Here is a 24047-nt window from a genome sequence, read left to right on the forward strand (position 1 = left end):
CCCTATCTCGAAACTAGCAAACACAATATCAACACACTACAAACTTTACAAAATAATGCTTTAAGACCAGCGCTAGTCACCCCCAAAATGCAACACATTTCGAATGCCAGACGTGATTCGAAATGGCTTGCAATCAAAGATAGAATCAAATTTAAATCTTTAACCCTTACACACAAAAGTCTCTGCAATCTGGCCCTCAAATACTTAGTGGATATGTTCTCCAAACGGTCTTCCAAATGCCCCACAAGAATTGTGCATGCCAACTGCCTCAAAGTGCCAAGATTCAAGTTGAAGAAATCAGGAGGAAGCAGTTTTCCCATCATGGCCGCTCAGTTGTGGAACTCCCTGCCCACATCATTAAGAGCAGACTCTTCCTTTTACAGCTTTAGGAAAGACATTAAAACGTAGCTTTTCACCCTGGATGCATAAGCCTGCTAGTAATAACTGCTTTATATGTAACTGTAATATGCAAATATGTAAATACGCTTTCCTATGTATCTGTAAATATTCCTCACTTGTTTTGAAATGACCTCATTGTAAATATTCATTATTTGTATTGTAATTACCTCACTATATGTACTGTACATACCTTGTTATGCAACTTGAAGAAATGCGTCCAGATGCCTAAGGGCGAGGCACACTATATACATAAAATACGAATACAAATACCCGTCTCCACTTCTTGCAACAGTCAGCCTAATCAACTATGCCTCTGCGTACTGCGTTTAATTGAGAAGCTGGTGGTAGCAGCATGAGGGCCACACATTTCCATAGATGACATCACAACTGCCACTGCCCAGAAAGGCACACAATGTAGTAGCTTCCCAATGTAAGCAGTGTGTATGTGCCTTCATTAGAAGACCTGGCAATTCTTTAATTTGCCTAGCACCATTTCTAGTGCCCATTGCTCTGTGTCACATATACACACCTAGCAGCGACACCTAGGGCACATGACAAGGAGTCAGGATCAGAAGGAGGCTGCCTTTTATTTTTATTTCACACTGTTAAAAACAAGATATGGACAATACTCAGGATTACCGTTTATAGTCGGTCAGCAACATATATAGGTCAACAATCAATTCCTACCATCAACTGCAAAACAACCTATCTTGAGTGTTGGGCCTATCTTTGTGCAATGCAAACCTTTGCAGGCAGAAGCACAAACACAAACTGAAATGTTTGTTAGCAGTACTGGTAGATCACTGCAGTCACAGAGATAGTGGCACCAAAAAAAAAGGACACTGGGGCCTGGTTGTGTCATACAACATGGCAACACATGGGTGAAGTGGAAAGGGAAGTAAGATGCCCAAGTGGTTGGGATGCCCAAAAGAAGGGGGGTCCTCCCAGATTGTTTTTCATTTTCTTCCTCTGTCAACACATATGCTCGCTTATGCTTAACTGCTAGAAGGGATTTCACAGGTTTTCCACCTGAACATTCTAGAAAAAACTGCGGGGGGGTTGGGCATTTATATTTGTTCTTTCATTCTCAATCCGAATATGGCATTTTATATCGTTTTTATAGCAGTTCCGCCCTTATACAGTTCATAATAGTTAAAGAGGAAAGAACACCCGTAGCACAGTGACCTCGACGTTTCCCAAAATAAACTAAGTTCAACGGGTGTAGAGATTAAAGTCTACGTTGATAATGTAGCTCAATCATTTTGTCAAATCAGCCCCTTTTTTGTCATGTATGTTCCCTACGGATGTCCCTGCTGCATACGCTGACAATGACCCACGAGAGGTCCAGGATAGGGTGACCAGAAGTCCCGGAATTAGGACCCCTGGTGCCCCACGCCAAGAGTTTTTTTCAATTTAAATTACATGTTCAAGTTTTGGGAAAGGGGGGAGGGGTTGGCCGCCGCTCTAATGCAACAATTCAAGCTGACAGTTTAACTTGGCATACTGTTTTTTAGCATCGCTATTGTTAGAAACCACAGGGTAGCCTCGAACCTCCAATCTTTTTGTCCATAACCACACACGCATCGACTGATTGTGGCACTAAAGACAGGTTAAAAAGAAAATCTGGTCACCCTAGTCCGGGAGCAGATGCATTTACCTGAACTGTAAATGTAGACAACGTTAGGACAGAAAGCAAAGGTGCCAAACAACTTATATGAAAAGGATACATTGATCCAAGAAACAAACAGCTTTTTGTTGTGACCGTCGAAGTTGTGCCGGTTCTTTGAAGGTGACCACAGTGATTTATGCTTAATGAGACAAATAGGTTCTTCTCCATCTCTATGTCTTTCTTCACAAAGGACTTTACTTCTTACCAGCTTGCCAGACATATAAGTGGAGTGATTACCTTTAAAAGCCTATCAAGAGAAATCAAGAGTTATAGATTTTCTGCTAAACGACCAGTTCTTGATTTCCTTCTCAAGGATGTCAACCAGACAGCTGCACATACATTTTAAAGGTGCATTTCTCTGCCTCGCTGATATTGCATCTTCATTTAAATCTATTGGCGCATTTGCTTTGGTGCATTGACATCGGGTTTGCTAATTTTTCAGAGAACAGCGCAAACACGAGCGAGAGGGTGTAGACAAATAAAAAGGGAGTCGGTTACAGTGGTTCTACCCCTTTTTTAACTAAAATGGGCAAATTCACGGATGAAAATACATAAAGATGAAAATGCATCGATGCATCGACCCCAAACTGCACATTGGCTGTAATGAATGACTTGGCCGCCTCCCTCATCAAACAAAACCATATCTCCTCAGAATGTTCATGTTTCCCTTCTTAATCACATCTTAAACTCTGTCCCTTTGTAAATAAAAGTCACAGTGTTTTCATTTGCTTTTGTTTACACCACTGACATTATCTCACGTGTGGCCTTAACTTTATTCCAAGCTCATAACAACTCATTTGCTTTTAATACGTTTTACCAATTTTCATATTGCAGCATCTCACTGTTTGCGAAGGGCGCAGTTCAATATGACGCGTCCCTTTAGACATTGGCAGATTTAGTTTTGAAATCTCCAGACATGTATTTCTTTCTATTTCTCTTCTGGGTTCGGTCAAGTGGCCATCGGATCTTCCGCACATTAATATTACTTTCTCGCAGCTTCCTAAATATTGGTTTCCAACACATGTAATGTCCTGATATAGCCTCTTCTATAAGTTTGTCTCTGAATAAGTTGAACCCATGATTTCAATATGGCTTTCCTCTTCATATAATACCAACTAATCTTTATCTTTGCCAAGGGATTTAAGAGTGTCCTAAATCAAGCCTTGTACACGTAATCAGAGTAGAGTTGAGACCTGCATAGCTTTAAGCAGAGCCTTTTAATTTTTTGGACTGAGATTCGTGTGTAAGAACTGCCTTTCAGGCTTCAATTTCTCTTCTCTTTTGTTTGCAGGTTTTCCGCTCAACATGCAGCACTACGGAGTGAACGGTTACTCTCTCCATGCCATGAATTCTTTAAGCGCTATGTACAATCTCCACCAGCAGGCAGCGCAGCAAGCGCAGCAGCAGCACGCACCTGACTACAGGCCCTCTGTGCATGCCCTCACACTGGCAGAGAGACTGGCTGGTAAGAACAACTATTTGACAGCATGATGGCATAGAGTTGCTTGAAAGACAAGGTGGCAGACATGTTTGTAGAAATATGTTCTACCTCAAGAAATGTGCGTCAGGATTTTTAGATAGGAATTGACTTTCCTGATTGGATGGAGTATTTTCATGTGACCCTTTCTTAACACTCGACAGTATCACTGGCTGATGGAAAAGTAGCACATTACAGTTTGCTGTGCGGTCTGATGTTTATGTGAGAACAGGCAGCGTAAGATCATTGTTTCACAAAGTCAAAGAGTTATATCTTGTATGCATCGATGTCTTGCAATTTGCAGCACATGTTATGAGCAGTGAAGATAACCCCATTTGACCAAACTGCCAGTTCAATAAATCTGAGACCTCTACACTGACTACACCAACTATTTGATCAGCTTTAATTCTCAATTCTCAGCATTTGAAGAGTTTCATTGGTACTTGTGATAAAACACAGTGTGGCTTCTGCTTTATTTGAGGACCGATTACACAAAATGGCCGACACACCTACTCCACAATCAATCACCATTTCCTACATTAGGGGTAGACAGCCTACTACTTTAATGATGTCCAATCATCCCTAGCCAGTGTAATGAATATTGAAGCATCATGGGATTCAGATGCCAAACCATCTGGAGATCTGCTACATTGGCCAGATTACTTTCAGATACTTTATGAGGGCCGCAGTAACTTGTGTGGCTAAACGTTGATTATCATAAAATTTGGAATGCCGCCTGAGTCACAAAGTATCCCTATTTCCATCTAACTGTAACTAAAAATACCTTGCCTAGGGACTATGAACTTAAAACCCCTACCATGCCATATTTATTCAAAAGAAAAAAATATTGATTGTGATTTTAATTACTATCTAGCTTACTGGAGCTTGTGGTGCTATCCTTAAAATCACTTTGGCGATCCTTGTGTTTGGTCTTATCGGAGTTATTCCAACACGTATTTGGGATTTCAAATATTGTTTTAGATGCAAAACCAATTATGGTATTTTCTTGAAATAAGGATTGTTTTTTTAGATAGTCAGACTATGCAACCACTGCTGCCTGTTTGTGTTGATGTCCATTGTATTACTATCTCCAATAATTAAATTGGCCACTTTACTTGTTTTCCAACGGCTGTACATTTCAAGACATCATCCTGGAAGCCCGCTATGGATCTCAACATCGCAAGCAGAGGCGCAGCCGGACGGCGTTCACTGCCCAGCAACTAGAAGCCCTGGAGAAGACCTTCCAGAAGACGCACTACCCTGATGTGGTGATGAGGGAGCGGCTGGCCATGTGCACAAATCTTCCCGAAGCACGTGTGCAGGTACGCAGATTCGCCTATAGATTTTGTACAGGTGGTCCTCTTTAAATAGCGGGCTCTTGTCTATTACTGTATACCTGGGCTATACATTTGAAGCATTACACATGCTAGACTAGGAATATACACACATATGCCATACATACACACATATGCATTTGTTTTCATACCGGAATATCACAATCTAAAATCAGTCAGTAGGTACACATTTTCTATGGAGTTTCTGATTCACCTGGCCTTATTTTCAAAACTTTTTTATGGTAAAATCAGGCCCATCCAGTCTGTGTGTCATTCTATATCAAATGTAATCTGTTATGAAAAAAAATGATAAAATGCAGACTTGAATACACATTAATAAAAGGGATTCATAAACTGGTATGCTGCGGCAGATAGTAGACGGATAATAATGTATTTACTTAGAGAAAGAGAAGAAAGACTATTTGAAAGACAATTTCAATGTACAGTTTTCTCATGTGCATATTTATACATATATAGAGGGTAAATACTGCAAAAAAGAACACAAAAAAGGTTTGAAATAAGCAGAGATTGGACTGACACAAACAAATTAAGTTTGATTAAACAAACTGAGCATAGACAAAGAAGTTGTGAAGCAATGATTGACTGAAGGGCAGATAGAGAAAGTGAGGGCTGGACACTGATGTGACATGACTAAAAAAACAAAGACAGAAAAAGACCATGTAAGTTACAAAACTAAACAGATATGCTGAGATCCAAATAACAAGACTTTACATTAAGCAAAAAGCAACATTGTACATGAAGATATGTCACTATAAGATAAACAGAGTAGGCCAGAAGTAACAATTACGAGAGAGAACGTATGTGACAGAAGCACAAAACCTACTGAGAAATAGAGAGAACCCCAAATGAATGACACAAAAAAGAGAAAAAGAGGATTTTTGGTCAACCCTACACAAACTGATAGATGAAAAAGATGAATAACAAGGCACAGATCATAAGGTGGGAGAAACCACAGAAAAATGAAGAGAAGAGAATTAAAGAATAACTGAAAGAGATCCAATGCCTGATAGAAAGAAGGAATGCCTTCACTGGTAGAGTAGCATTACAAGCCTGGAATAGCTGTTCAAGATTTTTATATTTAGTGGGTATTTATAATGCGCCTCTACACAATGTGTTTCGGTGGGCGACAAGAGGGTGGGGGAACAGGGAGGACAAAGAAAACGATCCTGCTAGGCCTTGTGACATTTGGATCATGCAAGTGCAGTAACGAGAACTGCAGGGGAAGGGAAAGGGTTCCCGGTCAGGGCCAAAGGGCCTGTTAGAAAAGCGAGTGCCAGGAGAGGCTAGGTGGACAGAACTAGAGGAAAGCAGATAATTAAGGGCTAAGGAAGGTCCATAGCTAAGTGTGAGGTAAGGGGCTGGAAGAGCTACAAGGGTGCAGGCCCAGCCAGGCTACTGTGGGGGGGGGGCCTGAAGGGAAAGTGCAGGATTGAGGTCAGGGGGAAGTCAGAGGAGACCAAGGGCAGGGGACAACTGGACTAGGGAGGCCTGGTGCCCTTAAAGACTCTGAAGGAACCAGGCAGCTTGTCAAGGGCAGATGGGGACATTAGCAGGTTATTGGGAGGGGAAGCGGGAAGGAATAAGAGAATAGGAAGGCCTTGAGAAGCTTCTGGGAACTTAAAGAGATCCTGCCCAAGTCTAAGAGGGGCAGGGAGGCCATTCCAGAGGGAGTCATCTGCAGAAGAGAGAGATCTACCCCCCACTCTCTGCTTGGAAAAGCATCTGATCTGCAGAGGGTTACAGCTAGACGACTGAAGGGCTCTAGCAGGGAGGTATTTAGGGAAAGGGAGTTGGATGCAGCGGGATCCCAGGCCCCAGAAAGCCTTGTGGATGATGCAGAGGGTCTTGAACTTCATCTTCACAAGAACCGGGAGCCAGTGGAGAGATTTTAGGGCTGGATAGATGTGGTCCCTGTGCTTGAGGCCAAAGATATGTCTTGCAGTCCTGTTCTGGATTAGTTGAAGGGGGCGAAGGGAGGAGTTAGAAAGATTGAGGAAGAGGCTGTTGCAGTATTCCAGCCTGGAGAGAACCCGAGCTCTTCAGACATTCAGTTTCTGGGAGGAGTTGAGGAAAGGGAGAATGCCTCTGAGGAGGTGCGCTGAAGTAGATCTTCTTGGCAAGGTCTGTCATGTGAGGAGAGAAGGAGAAAGAGGAGTAGAAGATGAAACCAAGGATTTTTGTCTCACAGGAGGGTGAGTGCATGGGGTCCATGGAGGGCAGCCAGAGTGTTGGAAGGAAAGAGGGAGCAGGGGTCCCAATGAGAAGGATCTCTGTCTTACCAGCATTAAGGCAGCAATTGTTAGCAGTGCACCATGCCTGAATAGTAGACAGGCAGTCAGGATTGAGAGAGTGAGAGGAGGAGGCAGAGGAAGGAAGCTTGATGGAGAGCTGTGTGTCATCTGCCTAACACTGGAAGTTAGAAGAGGTGAAAATCAAATGGTCTAGAGGGGCAAGGTAGATGTTGAAAAGCCAGGACGAGAGGATAGTGCTCTGAGAGACACCATAGCCAGAGAGGGAGATGGTGGAGATTAAAGGGCCCCGTTGAACCTGTGAAGGTTGGTATGAAAGAAAGGAGGTTAACCAGTCCAGAGCCAAGTCCGTGTTGCCAAGGGTATCACAGAGCCAATTTATCAGGTTGGCATTATTGACCATATCAAAGGCAGAGGATAGGTCAAGAAGGATGAGAACGGAAGGAGAGCTGGAATCGAGACTAAAGAGCAAGTCTTTGTGGGTGTTCAGGAGAGCAGGTTCCATCACTCTGGCAGCTCTTAAGCCAGATTGGTGGTCGTGGAGACAACAGATTCAGATTGGTGTATAAGCTGGGAGACAGCCAGCTTCTCCAAGAGTTTGACAAGGAAGGCGGTAATGGAAACAGGGCAGTAGTTTGCTGGACAGGAAGGGTCGGCAGACAACTTTTTGAGGAGAGGGTGCTCAAGGGAGTGCTTGAGGCATGAGGGGAAGGATGAAGTGGCAAAGGAGTGATTGCTGAAATCAGCCAAAGCTGGAGCAAGGGAGACAATGTTGTCTTTGATAGTTCTATAGGAACAGGGGAGCACCTCTTTGGATGAGACTTCCACAGACTTGTCTAGAAACCTCATCAGGTGTTATGGGAGAAAAAGAGGAGAGAAGGAGGGGAAGGGAGAGGGGGGCAATGGAGGCCTGAGACCAGATGAGGGAGAAGGGTGTGGAGTAGAGGAGAGTGAGGACACAATGTCCTGAGTTTTAGAAAAATTGTGAGAGGCCAGTGAAGTGCCAAAGGGCCAGGGAAGACAGAGGAGAAATGGAGACTGCTGTAGGATTGTTGTTACTGGCCGCAGAGATGCAGGCTTGAATATAGGCCCTCTTCTTTGAGCAGATGGAGAGTCTGTATTGCCTTTGGAGCAGGCTGCAGGCCAGTATGTCAGAGGATGTGCTTGTAGCCTACCACTTCCGCTCAGCCACTCTGCACTTGCACTTCACAGCGGTCAAGTCAGAGTCATACCAGGATTTGCACTTGGAGGCAGATTTCATGCAGATCCTCATGACAGGGGCAAGGATGTCTAGAGTGTTGGAATCGGAGAGTTGAAGGGTAGTAAGGGCTGTGTCAGAGTGAGAGTCAGTGGCAGGAGTAGGAGGGGGAGTGAAGGTGGCGGTAAAAGTTGTAACTGACACTCGCTTCATAGTTCGAATGACAGAGAAAGAGGCTGTCAGCTCAGGCGGGGGCTTAGCCAGGGGACCCAGGATGTCCAGGTGAGAGGACAGGAGAGCATGATCAGAACAGGAGGGGGAAGTAATGAGCAGGTTGGAGATGGGGATGTCCAGGGCTTTAAGTGGGCCGGGGCCTGCCGGGGCTGGGCCCCGGCAGGCTCCGAAATTTCGTTTTGAGGCGGGGCCCTGCCGGGGCCCACTAATCTCCCCGGGCAGCCCCGGCCACTACACGAAAAGGCATTTTTTTCTACAGCCTGAAGCTCTCGCTCGTGTGCGAGAGCTTCAGGCTTCAGAAAAAAATGCCTTTCAGCTATAATGGTGGCGCCGTACCTGCGAGGCATCCCTTTAATCAAGGGATGCACGTGGGCCGGCGCCACCATTATGGAGAAACGTGAGGCCGCTGGAAGCAGAGGCCTTGCTTTCTTAATACTGAATCTCCCGCGGATTCGCGGGAGTTTCAGTCTTTAGGAAAAAGGCCTCTGCTTCCAGTGGCCTCACCCTTTCAGCCTTAATGGTGAGGCTGCCCCTCCCCAGCTGGCGAGGGGCAGCACAACCATTAAGGCTGAATAGGCGAGGCGCTGTCCCCTGCCAGGCAAGCCTATACAAAATAAATGCGGAGATCAGCATCCTCTCCCCCATAGGGGAGAGGGTGCTAATCTCTACAAAAGGCTGCCTGGCAGGGGTGCCAGTAGCCCATTGAGCCGGGGCTCGTCAAGGGGGCGTGGCCTAACGGCCCATCAAGATCCCGTTGTTAGGCCACGCCCCCTCGATGGGCCCCGGCTCGATTTGTAGTGCCACTTAAGGCACTGGGGATGTCTGAAGAGATGAGAGAATCCAAGGTGTGTCTGACTGAGTGCATCAGACCGGAGGGAAGAATGGAGAGGGAAAGAGAGTCACAGAGGTTGCTGAAGAGCCCAGAGGCCAAATAAGGGGAGTCCAGGTAAATATTGAAATATTTGAGGAGAAGCTTGCAGGAGGAGGACAGGAGAGAAGAGGTGAAGTCAGCCTACTGTGAGAGGAAGTGGGAGACCTGGCCAGGGGGCCTGTAGACAGTGGCTAGAGTCAGAGATGCCAGGAGAGACACCAAGCCTGCAGACAAGGCATTCAAAATAGGAGTAGGCCTGAGTGGATATGATAGTTGCAGGGACACATTCAAGGAAGATCAGGACATCTCCGCCCCCGGGCTGGCTATGCCTGTGCTTAGAGAGGATTTTGTAACCCTCAGGGAGGAGAGTATCAAAACTCATGACAGAGCTGGCAGTGAACCACGTCTCGGTGAGAGTGAGGAACGTTGAAGTTGAGGTCTTGAAGGAGGTGGTAGATGTCAGAGGAGTGTATGATGGCAGAGCGCGAGTTGAGGGTAGCTAAGTGGAGCAGGTTGCCACTTTTGAAGGTCTTCCGAGGAGGGGTACAGGGGTGTGGTACATCCGTCAGAGGTGACAGAGGGGCCAGAGGGGTAGCAGAAAGAAGGGTTGGCAGGAGAGGGGAGGACGTTGATGTGGTCTTTCCAAAGATCTTTGCAAATTTTCAGCTAGGAAGGGGCACTGGTGCTCCAGAACCACATACACTGGTCCTGTAATTGGTTTTCATTGGTGCATCTTTTTGTTGGTCCGTGGGGCTCAAGCGCAAATAATTAATTTTCTTGGGGAGTAAGGGACTCACAGATCAGTGCGGACAGTTGCTCTGTATTTACAAATCAATCATAGCCTTCACTCAAGTTGTCCAGCATTTGCATCATGGTGAAGGTTGCCCCTTTTTTAAAGTTTCATAATGGGAGCATCATTGACCGGTGGACCAGTCATCCTCAGAAAACACCTTTATTTGACCCATTCATTGCCGCATCCTGGGAAGGCATTTTCTTGAAGGTGTGGGGCCCTGCAGAGATATTCTAATGTCTTTGGGCATGGCTTGCTATAAACAAGAGACAGGAGGGTTGCAAACAGCCTATTCATGCACCGATGGAAATGACGAGCAGTCCAGAACTCCCGGATACACCAGTGTTGGGCACACACGCCAACACCAGCACTATAATAAGCTAACAATGCTAACAGGGTTGCTGGAAGTACATTTTAACGTGATGGGTCTATGGGTCCATCAAGTCGAAATGGAAATAAAAATAAAAATACCACAATACCTAATTTAGAAACAGTTATGCAAGAGGGCCTGCATCATTTCAAAACATTGCTGTCCTGATTTTAAAAAAGTGCAGAAAAGGGACAGAAATAATCCATCTATGCATTGTGCATGTCCTTGCACATGTTCCATACAAGCACAGAGATGTCCCTTCCTTGTTCACACATTTAAAAGTAAATTCTCCTTGTAAATAAGTATGCACTTTTAGACATTATGTGCTATCATTCATTTATTGATTATGATGCATCTGTTGTGTGGGGATGAGAAATTGCTGTGAAAAATGGTGTCTCTAACAATGATCTTCTGCGTCATTTCACAGAATGTGTACTAAATGCTCCTCGTTTCGCCCATTTTATTACACAGGTCTGGTTTAAGAACCGGAGAGCCAAGTTCAGGAAGAAGCAACGAAGCCTGCAGAAAGAACAGCTCCAGAAGCAGAAAGACTCGGAAGTCAGCCACAGTGAAGGGAAGAACGAGGAGGCTGCCCCGGAAGCACAAAGTTCTCCAGTTGAACAAGAAGCGCCCCGCAACATGAAGAGCGAGGCACGCGCTGAACTTAACCTGACGCTGTCGGACCAATCGGGTGCTGAATCAGCTGCAGAGGAAAATACAGATCGAGAAGACGACTTCAAGACCCCTCCAATAGAGTTAAAAGCAGACAAGAGCCCGAGTGCGGAGGGCAAGTCTTTCCACAGCAAGCGAACAAGTCCAAAATCAGGTGAGAGGAGTGATGGGGGAGACTTCAGTAACTAGGGAGGGCAATCATTTGTAACCCATTTTGACTGAAGTTTAGCCATTCTACAAAATAGGCATTAGCTCACATGCAGTGTTACACCATTGCAAAAAATGTAAACCTGTGCCGAAAGGTACAGTCCCTGCAGAGGCCCACCAAAGAAATATAAAAAACAGAGATTTTTGTTTGCAATTATCTCAAAAGCACAGCAATCCACGATTCACAACTCATAATTTTCCAAAGCAGGAAAAATAAAGCCCACAGATTCTGCTCTTCGCAGTAGTCTAGATTTATTGTGATGTAGATCTACCCGGCAGATCATATGGTGATCTGGCACACTCTTGCGCTCTCTCTCTCTCAATCTCTCTTTCTCTCTCTTCCTCTTTCTCTCTCCTTCTCCTTCTCCCTCTCTCTAAGAAAAAACACAGACATCTTGAAGTGGTTCCTCTGTTTTGTTATGGATAAAATACAATGGGCCCCATTACGGGTCTGGTGGTCCGGACCGGCAGATTACGAGTTCTGCAGGTGGGTGGTGCCACCGGCCTGCAGACGGAAATGGAAACACCAGCACCGTTATTTACGGTGCCAGTGTTTCCATGGTCGCCATGGAGCCCTATGTGACTCCATGGGAATGGGGATTAATGGAATTCTGCCTCTGGAATTACCGGGTCACCAGGGTCGTAATGCACCGATAAATCTAGCAATCACAGAGGCGTTAATTTATTCCGGGTCCGGCGGCAGCCTGCCGTTTTTTCCTGCATGGCTACTGCCGGACTTATAATGATGCCCAATGAGGGCAGCAGCAGCAGTAGGATCACTCTAGTTGATGACCAGACTGGTATTTGGTTTAGTGTGTGCTGGAATATCACACTTATGGTGCATTGCACGTAGTGAGAAACCATGGGGGAACGTGGATAGGCTCTTTGGTGGGGTGGGGTATGTGGGGTACTAACGTTCAGGCAGACCAGGCTGCTGGTTCTACAACTGTGTATGTCAATTTCTATTTTTTTGTGACTGATTCATGTTTTTACAAACTGTAGCATATGTGCGGGATTGACAGCACTACCAATCACTCAGTGGTTAGCAAACACAATAAAACGTTGCCTTGGTGCTCACAGCAAACAAAAAGTTGGTTTTGTGACCAAATACCTTCCAAGATGGAAGTGCATTTTGAGAGATGATGTGGCATATATTCTCTGTGAAAGAAGCTAGCAAAAAAGTATGTTATTTCATTGTACTAACATTGTAAACTGGTTGTTTTTAAACTTTTACAGTGTTCATTTCCAATGAACACATTCAGGATATGTTGCAGTCGTAATAAGAACATTAAACTTGTCTCACTGAGTAAAGCATGGCATCAAAATCTGGACTAACCACATCATTGGGCCTCATTAGGAGTTTGGAGGCAGCCATGCCATTCTTACCTGCACGGCTACCCCCAAACGGGTACCGGGTCCCAGAAATAGGGAATTACTGGTCCATGCTGACTTTAGCGGGCCCGGTAATTCCCATTCTCGGGACCCGGACCCAGTACATCCCCATTCCCATTTCAGCCCCCATAGGGCTAAATGGGAATGGGGAGGATGCTAACAATGGGCCCATTATTGACGGGCCCGTTGTTAGCATCCTGGTCTGCTAGCGGGTCCCGCTCTGCGCGTCTGACCAGGCGTGAAGAGCGGGACCTGCTGCAGAACTCGTAATGTGGCGGCCCGGAATGAACGGTGCCGGTCCCTTACCGGCACCGTTCATTTCTTGGCTGCCACACTCCTAATGAGGCCCATTGTCTATTTGATAGAAGACTTTCATTCCAACATGGGCAGTCTGGTACACTTCCATTCCAATCATTTCAAATGCCTCTATGAGAAAGAAGAGGACTGGGAACATGTACACCAGTGAGAGAACCTGGCTGCTTAGCATTTGTGAAACATACGAATGATCACAGTTCTTTATATTTGGCAAATATGTCTGAAACAAAAGATCTGTATGCTTAAATAAGTAGATAATGCACACTGAGTTTGGTGAGCAATTCATTTATGCAGCACGCCCTCTAACATTACAGTGCTTGAAACCATGAACCATATATGCTCATTTGAAAAGCATCAGCATGTGGATTTAAGGATAAAAGCACTGCACCATCGGTCACACCATTGCTGTGCAGGGCTGTCCTATTTACACCGGGCCCAAGAGCTCAGTTAACGTTGTCCTCTAGAAGAGGTGGGCTACCTTGTATCAGGATAAGGATGATCATAGACATACCGGGTCACCAATACACAGACATTGTAAGAGAACTATATATAGGGTTATTAAATAAATCAAATCATTCTATCTGCCTTGCTCTAGCAATCGTACCATGAACAGGACCACTGTATCCGCAGGAGTCCTAAGCGTGTTTGATACTCCACTGCATGAAATGTAGAGAATGCATAGGATATGGGAAAGAGTACCCCTAAGTACTACCCGTTAGTATATTTTCTCATATTGAGTCTGTGTGGTGCTTCAGTGCTTACTGAACTGGCTTACTGAAAAGAATCAACTTGGTAACGGGTACACTTTGAGCACATTTTATCACTACCCATCGGGCATCATTGCCAATGGGCTAGTTTATCGTATAGGAGGCAGATGTCTCAATCACATTCCAAAAGACAAGACATTTACTAAAAAGTCAGTCAGCCAGCAGTGGCAAAGCCGATAGTTTTTGCTTTTGTGTAGGCAGAGGGTATGATATGATATGATATTTTATTTATATCGCTCTCATACACAAGTGTTTCAGAGCACGACCAAGCAAAGAGAGGGGAACAAGGGAGAACAAAAACAACGATCTTACTAGGCCCAGTGACATTAAGAGCGTGCACGTGCATGGGAAAGGGAAAAGGGGGAAAGTGCATGGAAGTGGAAAGTTTGGAACAGAGGAGAGAACCGAATAAATAATAAGTGAAGTACATAAATAAAAACAGGCAATGAAAAGTGGTAGTTTGTTTGTTTGTTTGTTTATTTATTTAGTATAGCGCGCAAAACCCAGAGGTAACAGGGCGCAACAGAGGTCAGGAAGATAGGATTACATAAAAACTTGGTTACAGAATAAGATAGGCATGAGAAAAAGAGCATTGCATTTACAGTTACATTGTGTGGGATGTGCATATATACATATAATTGAGCGAAAGCTTACAAATTTACATATTTAGTGCTGTGCATAGGGGCAGTTCGGTTGCATTTACATATTTACATATTTAAGGCTGTGCATGGTAGTCAGGTTATAGCACTGGCATGATCAGATTAGATGGCAGGGTTAGTCGTGAGGATCATTGGCCCGCAGCCAAGTGAGGGTGTTTCGCCTGAAGCTATAGTAGGATTGGTCTGTCCTAATGTAGAGTGGGAGGGCGTTCCAGTGTTGGGCTGCCAAGACAGGGAAGCTGCTGCCGCCGGTTTTCTTTTGTTTGAAATTGGGTACCTGCAGGCAGTAGGAATTAATCGATCTGGTGGGGCGGGTGGACGTTTTTTTCTTTATTCTGGATGCGAGATAGGGGGGGGCTGCGTTGTTTAAACATTTGTAGGTGAGTGATGCCGTTTTGAGGGAGATGCGGTCGTGGATTTTAAGCCATTTGTGTTCTCTCCTTTTGTTGGAGATGTGTTCCTTAGAGGGTAGGTTGAGGGCTGTTCTGAGAGCGTTGTTTTGTAGTGTCTGTAGTTTGTTGGTTATGCATTTGTTGGCTCCTAGGTACATGGCGTTGCAATAGTCCAGTCTGGATAGTATTAGGGCGTTGGCTATGATGATGCAGCTAGCTTGGGTGAGGAAGGCTCTGCTTGCCCTAATTAGCTTGCATGTGTAGGCGGTGGAGGATGCTAGTGAGTTAACTTGTTTTTTTAGTGACATGGTTGCATCAAGGTGAAAGCCTAGTGTTTTCACTGTTTTGGCCACTGTGATGGTGTTGCCATCAATGTTGAAGGCCTTATAGTTGGAACTGAGTTTTTTGAGATTGGTATTGGATCCGAGGAGCAGGATTTCGGTTTTCTCATCATTTAGACATAGACCGTGTGTGGCCATCCATGCCTGAATGATGAGATATATTTTGTTTACCAAGGCCGTATCTGAAGCGTAGTTGCCTGAAAGGGGTATGAGGATCTGGGTGTCATCTGCATAATTGGTATATGAGACACCCAGTCTGTCCAACTTGTCAAATAGGGGCTTGGTAAAGATGTTGTAGAGGGTGGGAGAGACGCAGGAGCCTTGGGGCACCCCACAGGTTATTTTAATGGGGTCTGCTGAGGCTAGGGTGGAGAAGACCCTCATAGTTCGGTTGTCCAAGAATGATTGGATCCAGGCTATGGCCTCTTTCGAGAAGTGGGCTGCTGAGGCCAGGTGTTCGCACAGGACTGCGTGATCTACCAGGTCAAATGCTGCCGACAGATCGAGGAGTAGTAACATGGCAGTGTTCCCTTTGTCGTTAATCTCATTGATCTGGGTTTTAAGATCGATTAAGGCTGTCTCGGTGCCGTGCTTCGGTCTGAAGCCTGATTGGTGGGTGCCTAGTAGTTTGTGAGTTTCAAGATATTGCTGAATCTGCAGGTATGCTACTCTATCTATTATCTTTAACAGGAATGGCACCGTGGTGATGGGCCTGTAATTGGTGGGAATAGCGGGGTCTAGGGTTTGCTTCTTGAGGAGAGGCAGGACCCAATATTCTTTGAGGTTACTTGGTATGGTGTTGGAGGAGAAGGAAGCGTTGATCAGCTTGGTTATAAAGGGGGCTAGATCCCTAGCAGCATCCTTGATTATCTGGGGAGGGCAGTTGTCGCCTTTGCAGTTAGATGGTTTAAGTGAGGCTATAACTTTTTCTGTTTCTGGGATAGATATTTTGGTAAATCTGAAGAGATTCTGGCCTGGACGGTTGGCTGTTTTGTCGTGGTTGCTGGGAGATGCTTCATTGGTGGTGAGAGAGTCTTTTTTCAGAGCGATTTTGGTTTGGAGAGTTTTGATTTTATTAGTTAGGGCGTTTTGGACGCTGGTGCACCATACTTTATCTTTAATTATATTGTCTGGTGGGGGTATAGGGGATTCTAGTTCCCTTAGTATAGCAAATAGTTCTCTGGTGTTGGAGCTCGATTTTGCGATTCTTTCATTGAATAGTTTCTTTTTGGTGAGTAGAATTTCTTTTTTGTAGTTGTTTGCACAAAGTTTGAGTTGTGATTTATTCTCTTCTGTAGGGGAGTTGCGCCATTGGCTTTCAAGTTTTCTTTTGTGCAGTCTAAGTTCTTTCAGGTGTGGGGTGAACCAGGTGTTCAGGTGGGCTTGCTGTTTGCTTTTTTGCAGTTTTAGAGGGGCAATGATGTCTAGTCCTTTTTTTATGATATTGTTATAGTTTTCTACTAGGCGTTCTGGTTTTAGATTATCGGGGAGAGCATTGAGGGTTGGCAGTAGTAGTGGTAGGAGGTTGTCAGGGGTTATGTTTTTTTTTGCTCTAGTGGGTAGTGGTGGTGCCATGATTTTTCCTTTGTTGACTTCTTTATTGAGAGATAAGGTGAAGTCAATGAGGTGATGGTCTGTCCAGTGCTGGGGAGTGGTTTTGGTAATGACGGTGTCGCAGTTTAGAGTGGCGATCCAGTCCAAGGTCCTACCTTTATTATGGGTGGGGGTGAGCACTCTTTGGATTAGGCCGTGTTCATCTAGCATGTTGGCTATAGCTTGTGCTGATTTGTCGTCAGGGTCGTTTAGTCCTAGATTCAAGTCGCCTAGCAATAATATTTGGGTGGTGTCTTTTATGTTGTTGGCTAGGAGGCTGGATAGGTCTGCTTCGAATGAGCCAATGGGGCCGGGTGGCCTATATATTAGAAGGATGGTTAAGGTGCGACAGTTGGAGATGGGTAGTTTGGCTACTAGGAGTTCGCAGGATTTGAGAGGTGCTTGAGGCAGTGGTCTTAGCTCGAGGTTTGTTTTAGCTATGATGGCTAGGCCGCCTCCTCTGTTGTTGGGCCTGTCCATTCTGATTATTTGGTAATTTTCTGGAATGGCTATTGAGAGTGCTGGGCCTGCTGCTTCGTGCAGCCATGATTCAGTGATAGCTAGGAGGTCGAGGTTGTTTGAGGATAAGGTGTCTGCTATTTCTGTGGCGTGGGCCATTATCGATCTGGCGTTGATCAAAGCTCCGGATATAGTGGTAGTGTTGGGTGTATCCTGGATTGTTATAGGGATGAGTTTGGGTTGGGTGGAGTTGTAGCAGGGTGTGATGTGTCTCGGGTGGATTTTGGTGTGTTGCAGGGTGGGTCTCTTGTTGTGGTAGATGGGCTCGTAGAGATGGGGTAGTCTGGCTCGTAGTCTAGTGTTTCTTTCTAGGGTTGGACAGGGTGCATTTTCTGCAGGGTACATGGTTATGGTGGCAATGAAGATGGTAAGGTGTAATATATGTATGAGGAGATACAGTAGGGTGGCTGTTTGGCTCTTGCTGAGGTACATTGTACGGTTTGGCATGTGTAAATAGACAGGGGGTTTACCTGAGTTCGCAACTCAGGCTAAGAATGGCATGTGCAAATAGATGCAAGTAAGCAAGTAGTTCACCTAAGAACAGTAATCACATTTAGGCTAAAATGACATGTGCAAGTAGATGCAAGTAGGCAAGGGGTTCACCTAAGAACAGTAATCACATTTAGGCTAAAAATGGCATGTGCAAGTAGATGCGAGTAGGCAAGGGGTTCACCTAAGAGCAGTAATCACATTTAGGCTAAAAATGGCATGTGCAAGTAGATGCAAGCAGGCAAGGGGTTCACCTAAGAACAGTAATCACATTTAGGCTAAAATGACATGTGCAAGTAGATGCAAGTAGGCAAGGGGTTCACCTAAGAACAGTAATCACATTTAGGCTAAAAATGGCATGTGCAAGTAGATGCGAGTAGGCAAGGGGTTCACCTAAGAGCAGTAATCACATTTAGGCTAAAAATGGCATGTGCAAGTAGATGCAAGTAGGCAAGGGGTTCACCTAAGAACAGTAATCACATTTAGGCTAAAATGACATGTGCAAGTAGATGCAAGTAGGCAAGGGGTTCACCTAAGAACAGTAATCACATTTAGGCTAAAATGACATGTGCAAGTAGATGCAAGTAGGCAAGGGGTTCACCTAAGAACAGTAATCACATTTAGGCTAAAAATGGCATGTGCAAGTAGATGCGAGTAGGCAAGGGGTTCACCTAAGAACAGTAATCACATTTAGGCTAAAAATGGCATGTGCAAGTAGATGCGAGTAGGCAAGGGGTTCACCTAAGAGCAGTAATCACATTTAGGCTAAAAATGGCATGTGCAAGAAGATGCAAGTAGGCAAGGGGTTCACCTAAATTCGGTAATCACATTTGGGCTAGAAATGGCTACAGACATATAGATAACTCTGCAAGTTGGACCAGTTAGTAGAAAAAGACTACCACATGGTCGGGGGGGCGCATGATACCAAGAAGGATCTGTGGTGTTGAGGGCATTGCTGTGTATGAGTAAACATGTATTCGTGTCTACTGTACTTGCTTCTTGAGTACTATAGAGTGATAGCTGTTCAGTAAGTGAGAGAGCTCCAATCACACATTAAGAAATGCGTACAATTTGTTTAACGTTAGAGAATCTCAGAATTTCCGCAGCTGGTGATTGTTACTGCTTTTGTTGTTAGAAAATCAACAATTACAAATGTAGGTGTATCGCTTCAGTTATTTCTTATAAGAGCTTAGCCGTCTTATGTAGTTAAGCATTACTCACCAAAACAGTTCAGTTAAGCTGATAGGTATCATGGTGCTGTACATGGCCAATGTACCATACATGTTTAGAATCAGTATAATGCGGCTGAGGGCGTCTCCAACTTCTGATAGTGAGAGATCCTGGAGTTGAAAGGGCAGAGATCCTGGCCCCTGGCTCCTACGGCTCCGAACAGGCACCCAACAGGCCTTAGAGTGGCCTTCGAGCTGGCCGCCGGCGTGATCCGCCTGCCGGCGGTTACAGCTGATGTAGATGAGGCTCAGCCTCGGTTTCAGGCCGCGCTGCGCCCGGCATGGGCGAGTCAGGCGCCGTGTGGGGACAGGGTCAGGCAGGCCCTGTCCTGTTCCCCGCTTGTCGCGTGGTTCCTCTGCTGGGCTGGGGGTGCTGGGGGGGCTCCTGCCCTCGCCCCACGATGAGGAAGAGTGGAGTGAGGGGGTTGGCAGGCACCCAACAGGCCTTAGAGTGGCCTTCGAGCTGGCCGCCGGCGTGATCCGCCTGCCGGCGGTTACAGCTGATGTAGATGAGGCTCAGCCTCGGTTTCAGGCCGCGCTGCGCCCGGCATGGGCGAGTCAGGCGCCGTGTGGGGACAGGGTCAGGCAGGCCCTGTCCTGTTCCCCGCTTGTCGCGTGGTTCCTCTGCTGGGCTGGGGGTGCTGGGGGGGCTCCTGCCCTCGCCCCACGATGAGGAAGAGTGGAGTGAGGGGGTTGGCAGGCACCCAACAGGCCTTAGAGTGGCCTTCGAGCTGGCCGCCGGCGTGATCCGCCTGCCGGCGGTTACAGCTGATGTAGATGAGGCTCAGCCTCGGTTTCAGGCCGCGCTGCGCCCGGCATGGGCGAGTCAGGCGCCGTGTGGGGACAGGGTCAGGCAGGCCCTGTCCTGTTCCCCGCTTGTCGCGTGGTTCCTCTGCTGGGCTGGGGGTGCTGGGGGGGCTCCTGCCCTCGCCCCACGATGAGGAAGAGTGGAGTGAGGGGGTTGGCAGGCACCCAACAGGCCTTAGAGTGGCCTTCGAGCTGGCCGCCGGCGTGATCCGCCTGCCGGCAGTTACAGCTGATGTAGATGAGGCTCAGCCTCGGTTTCAGGCCGCGCTGCGCCCGGCATGGGCGAGTCAGGCGCCGTGTGGGGACAGGGTCAGGCAGGCCCTGTCCTGTTCCCCGCTTGTCGCGTGGTTCCTCTACTGGGCTGGGGGTGCTGGGGGGGCTCCTGCCCTCGCCCCACGATGAGGAAGAGTGGAGTGAGGGGGTTGGCAGGCACCCAACAGGCCTTAGAGTGGCCTTCGAGCTGGCCGCCGGCGTGATCCGCCTGCCGGCGGTTACAGCTGATGTAGATGAGGCTCAGCCTCGGTTTCAGGCCGCGCTGCGCCCGGCATGGGCGAGTCAGGCGCCGTGTGGGGACAGGGTCAGGCAGGCCCTGTCCTGTTCCCCGCTTGTCGCGTGGTTCCTCTGCTGGGCTGGGGGTGCTGCCAGCAAGTGGCAAGTGCATGAATTAGTCAGATTGGGTATATCTGATAAGTGTAGAAGAAAAGTGGGGGACTGTATGGGTACAGATACAGATCCCAGTGCAAGTGGTGGCCCGGAGGTAGTGCAGGAGGGAGGCAGGGTAAACAGGTACCTGGGCCCGAAGGACAGAGGGTGGCCAGGTGCACAGTGCCAAGAGAGAAAACAGATCAGCAGGGGAGAAGAGGGGCAAAGGCAGAAGCAAAGAGGCAGGTCTTGAGGTGCTTCCGGAACCGGAGATCGTTCTCCTCAAGCTAACACTGCTGCCTTTGTCAACGCTTGTTTATAACAGGAATTGAGTGCAATCACGTGCATACTGGTATATAACAATGCTCAATCCCCATATATTGGTTTTCAATTAATGCATATGTGTTGTTTATAGATACTCATACAACACTCATCCTTCCCCCTACATAAGGACAGGCTTTCTGCAAATATTAAACAGCCATGTTCAACTTTAATGGCCTTAGCATGACTTCTTTGTGGTAGGTGGTGATACCATTTACAGTCCTCAGACACATTTAAAAGCATGCATTGTTACAACAAAAACATTTTATGTAGCCATGGGATAGGAATTTTTCAGGCACTCCCATAATGATACTAGCTAGCTGTAAGGTGGTAAGAGCTGGAAAACAGTATTAGTAATAAGGCATATTATGGCCGGTACTGTCAAATTACTAATACTTACACTAAAGCCAACATTGTTGGCTTTGCCAGTGCTTGATTTTGACAAGAATTCTGAACAGTTGCAAGGACACACATATTGCATATAAATCAAGTGTCAGAACACACACTTGGTTAAGGCATTTGTATGACACCAGGAGCTTATATAAAGCTGCAATTATCCTCCTGTAGACAGCTTAGAAATAACATGATCATAGGTGATCAATAGATGGGTAGAAAGCCAAAAGATATCCGCAGACTGTGTTCCCCTCATCACATCCATTCTCTCTTCAATCTTCAATCCCATGACAATACCTTTGGCTTATTGTCAGCATTTACAGCACCACCTCATAAGGAAACCTAAAAAGAAATATGTGATGAAACACGCCATCATCATCTACCAAAAAACACTTGAATAACATAATTGAAGGCATGGAGAAAGAAAGGGAACTGAGTTTGGGAAAGAAGCAGGTAAATCTTTGGGGTCAGGTGTACAAAAAAGGATGGTGAGGTGGACCCTGCCATCTTAGGTTTTGGAGCACTACGGAAGGTTAAAGGTAACTTTTATCAAATTCATCAAAATGTGCCAATTTTGTATTTGTTGCTGTAAAAAGAGCACTGTCATAATTTTTCATACAATAAGAACTGTTCATTAGTCTAACCAATTTTATTAGACTGTAATATACTTAGAAGGCTGTGCATATCTGCATTTTATCCAAAACAAGGTCAAATTCCACAATGCTAGCTATGTGGGGTAGCGGGAAGTAGAAGATTGAGATGGATTTGCAATGGTTTGCCTTTCTGTCTGGTGAATGAACATGCATTAGACTATGGCCTTTGATTAAATGGGTTTTTGTATTTGTTTTTCAGACTCTCCACTGAGTGCTTCAGTGACACCTTCTTCCAGCAGTGGAATGGCTCCTACACACTCCTATGCCTCCTCCCCACTGAGTCTCTTTCGCCTACAGGAGCAGTTCCGTCAGCACATGGCCGCCACCAACAACTTAGTCCATTACTCCTCCTTCGATATGGGGAGCCCACCTGCTGTGCCGTACCTGGGCATGAATGTCAACATGGCACCCCTGAGCTCCCTCCACTGCCAGTCCTATTACCAATCCCTCTCCCATGCCCAACAGGTATGGTCAACACCCATCCTGCAGGCCTCCAGTAGCCTCCCGAGCTTGAACAGTAAAACAACAAGCATTGAGAACCTGAGGCTCCGAGCAAAACAGCACGCAGCTTCCCTTGGACTTGATACATTACCCAACTGATCACACAAGAGAATAAGGACCTGGTCCTGTGGAAGGATATTCAAAGGAGTACTTCGGCCCTCAATGTTATTCAGCTTTGTAAGCAGGCAGCCATCTTAGTTTCTTCACTCGATGGAAGCCATATTTAAACAATGAAACCTCTTTATGCGTTTTTAAAATTCTCACGCGCAAGTCAAGCACTGGTAGACAAGACACAAAGACAAATATACCCAACTTGTGCTTTTACCAACCTATGAAAAAATGAATACAAGCATTTTGAGTGGACATCTCCGAAAGAGCTAGTATGAGGAGAAGACTCTCTTTTGTACAATGCCAACTTCTGTTCAAGTTTCCTAAAAGAATATATTCCCAGAGTGTACATACATTAACGTTTGGGAGATGTCTTTCAGTCTTGTGTAAATGTCAGTGTTGCCTTATGCACATTGTGGTGACCTACTGTATAAGAATTATTTTCTGGCTTTATCTTAAAGTGACAGTCCCAGAATGGTTTCCTGTTGCTTTTTGCAGACATATAACGGTATTATTGAGGTACATTAAAATATGTATGTAACTTATATCAATGGAACCATATTATAGTGGTTCAAAATGCAAGTACGCCATCTGGGTAAAAAGTTTAAATTCAAAGGATGAAGACAATTGTTTATCATCAATTTCCTGTTGTAGCACTTCTGTGGCCACGTGTCGTCTTCTTCTAAGCACTTGTTTTCATTTCATATTTCTGAAAGTTCAAAGCAAACATTAATCCTACAGGAGGGTCAGTGACAAAAATATGGAAGCAATGGACTTTGTAAAATATACAAATAAAAACATAATGGTTACAATTCAAATACCCATTGTTCTATTTATAAAATATGTATAGTAAATTTGCAATTTACCATATGTTTAATGTAACAATAAAAAGCTTGTATGGCTGAAACTGAATTCACCCATAAGTTGTATTCTTTATTTCTTGGAGAGCTTCTTGAAATTGAGCTGCACATGTCTCTTGAGACAGCAGAGTATTTTTACACCACAAAGTAAGCACAGTATTTGAGAGATCTTTGGCAGCATAATTTTTGTTGGTCATAAGTGATGTTTGTATGGGCCTCTAATCACCTTAACCAAGCAGGCCACCACTTAAGGAACAAGTGCAAGTTTATTGTACAATCATCCTGGAAGGAGCTCTATGACCATGTCAAGTCAAACTAACCTGAGTCTCACCGAACCACATAAATTGACACATTATATACATTTTTGCAACAGTTAAAACACTCCCATGTATTTTATAACAATCCTCCTCCCACTTGTGATTTGACAAAATCTATACAAAGAAATTCCATCTTTCTCCAGGTCTCCCATTCTCATTGGCAATCGTGATCTTGACTAACATCTTCAGAGCGTATTCATAGAAAGCACCCATTTGGTATTTGTCCGTGGTAGGTCATGACATCAGCACATTGTTATA

The 24047-nt window shown here is 45.6% G+C and overlaps 1 protein-coding gene across 1 annotated transcript in view; it reads left to right on the plus strand.

The window, feature by feature from the left end:
- DMBX1 (diencephalon/mesencephalon homeobox 1) overlaps positions 1-23528 on the plus strand; it is a 63507-nt gene extending 39979 nt beyond the window's left edge. The window contains exons 2-5 of the mRNA XM_069635395.1: positions 3360-3533; positions 4689-4867; positions 11084-11438; positions 22203-23528. Coding sequence (XP_069491496.1) covers positions 3374-3533; positions 4689-4867; positions 11084-11438; positions 22203-22603 — 1095 coding nt within the window. The 5' untranslated portion in view covers positions 3360-3373 and the 3' untranslated portion in view covers positions 22604-23528. The remainder of the gene's footprint in view (positions 1-3359; positions 3534-4688; positions 4868-11083; positions 11439-22202) is intronic.
- Positions 23529-24047: the final 519 nt, after the last annotated feature.

The sequence above is a fragment of the Ambystoma mexicanum genome, chromosome 1q (genome assembly GCF_040938575.1).
Source record: "Ambystoma mexicanum isolate Mex_15411 chromosome 1q, UKY_AmexF1_1, whole genome shotgun sequence".
Classification (NCBI taxonomy): Eukaryota; Metazoa; Chordata; class Amphibia; order Caudata; family Ambystomatidae; genus Ambystoma; species Ambystoma mexicanum.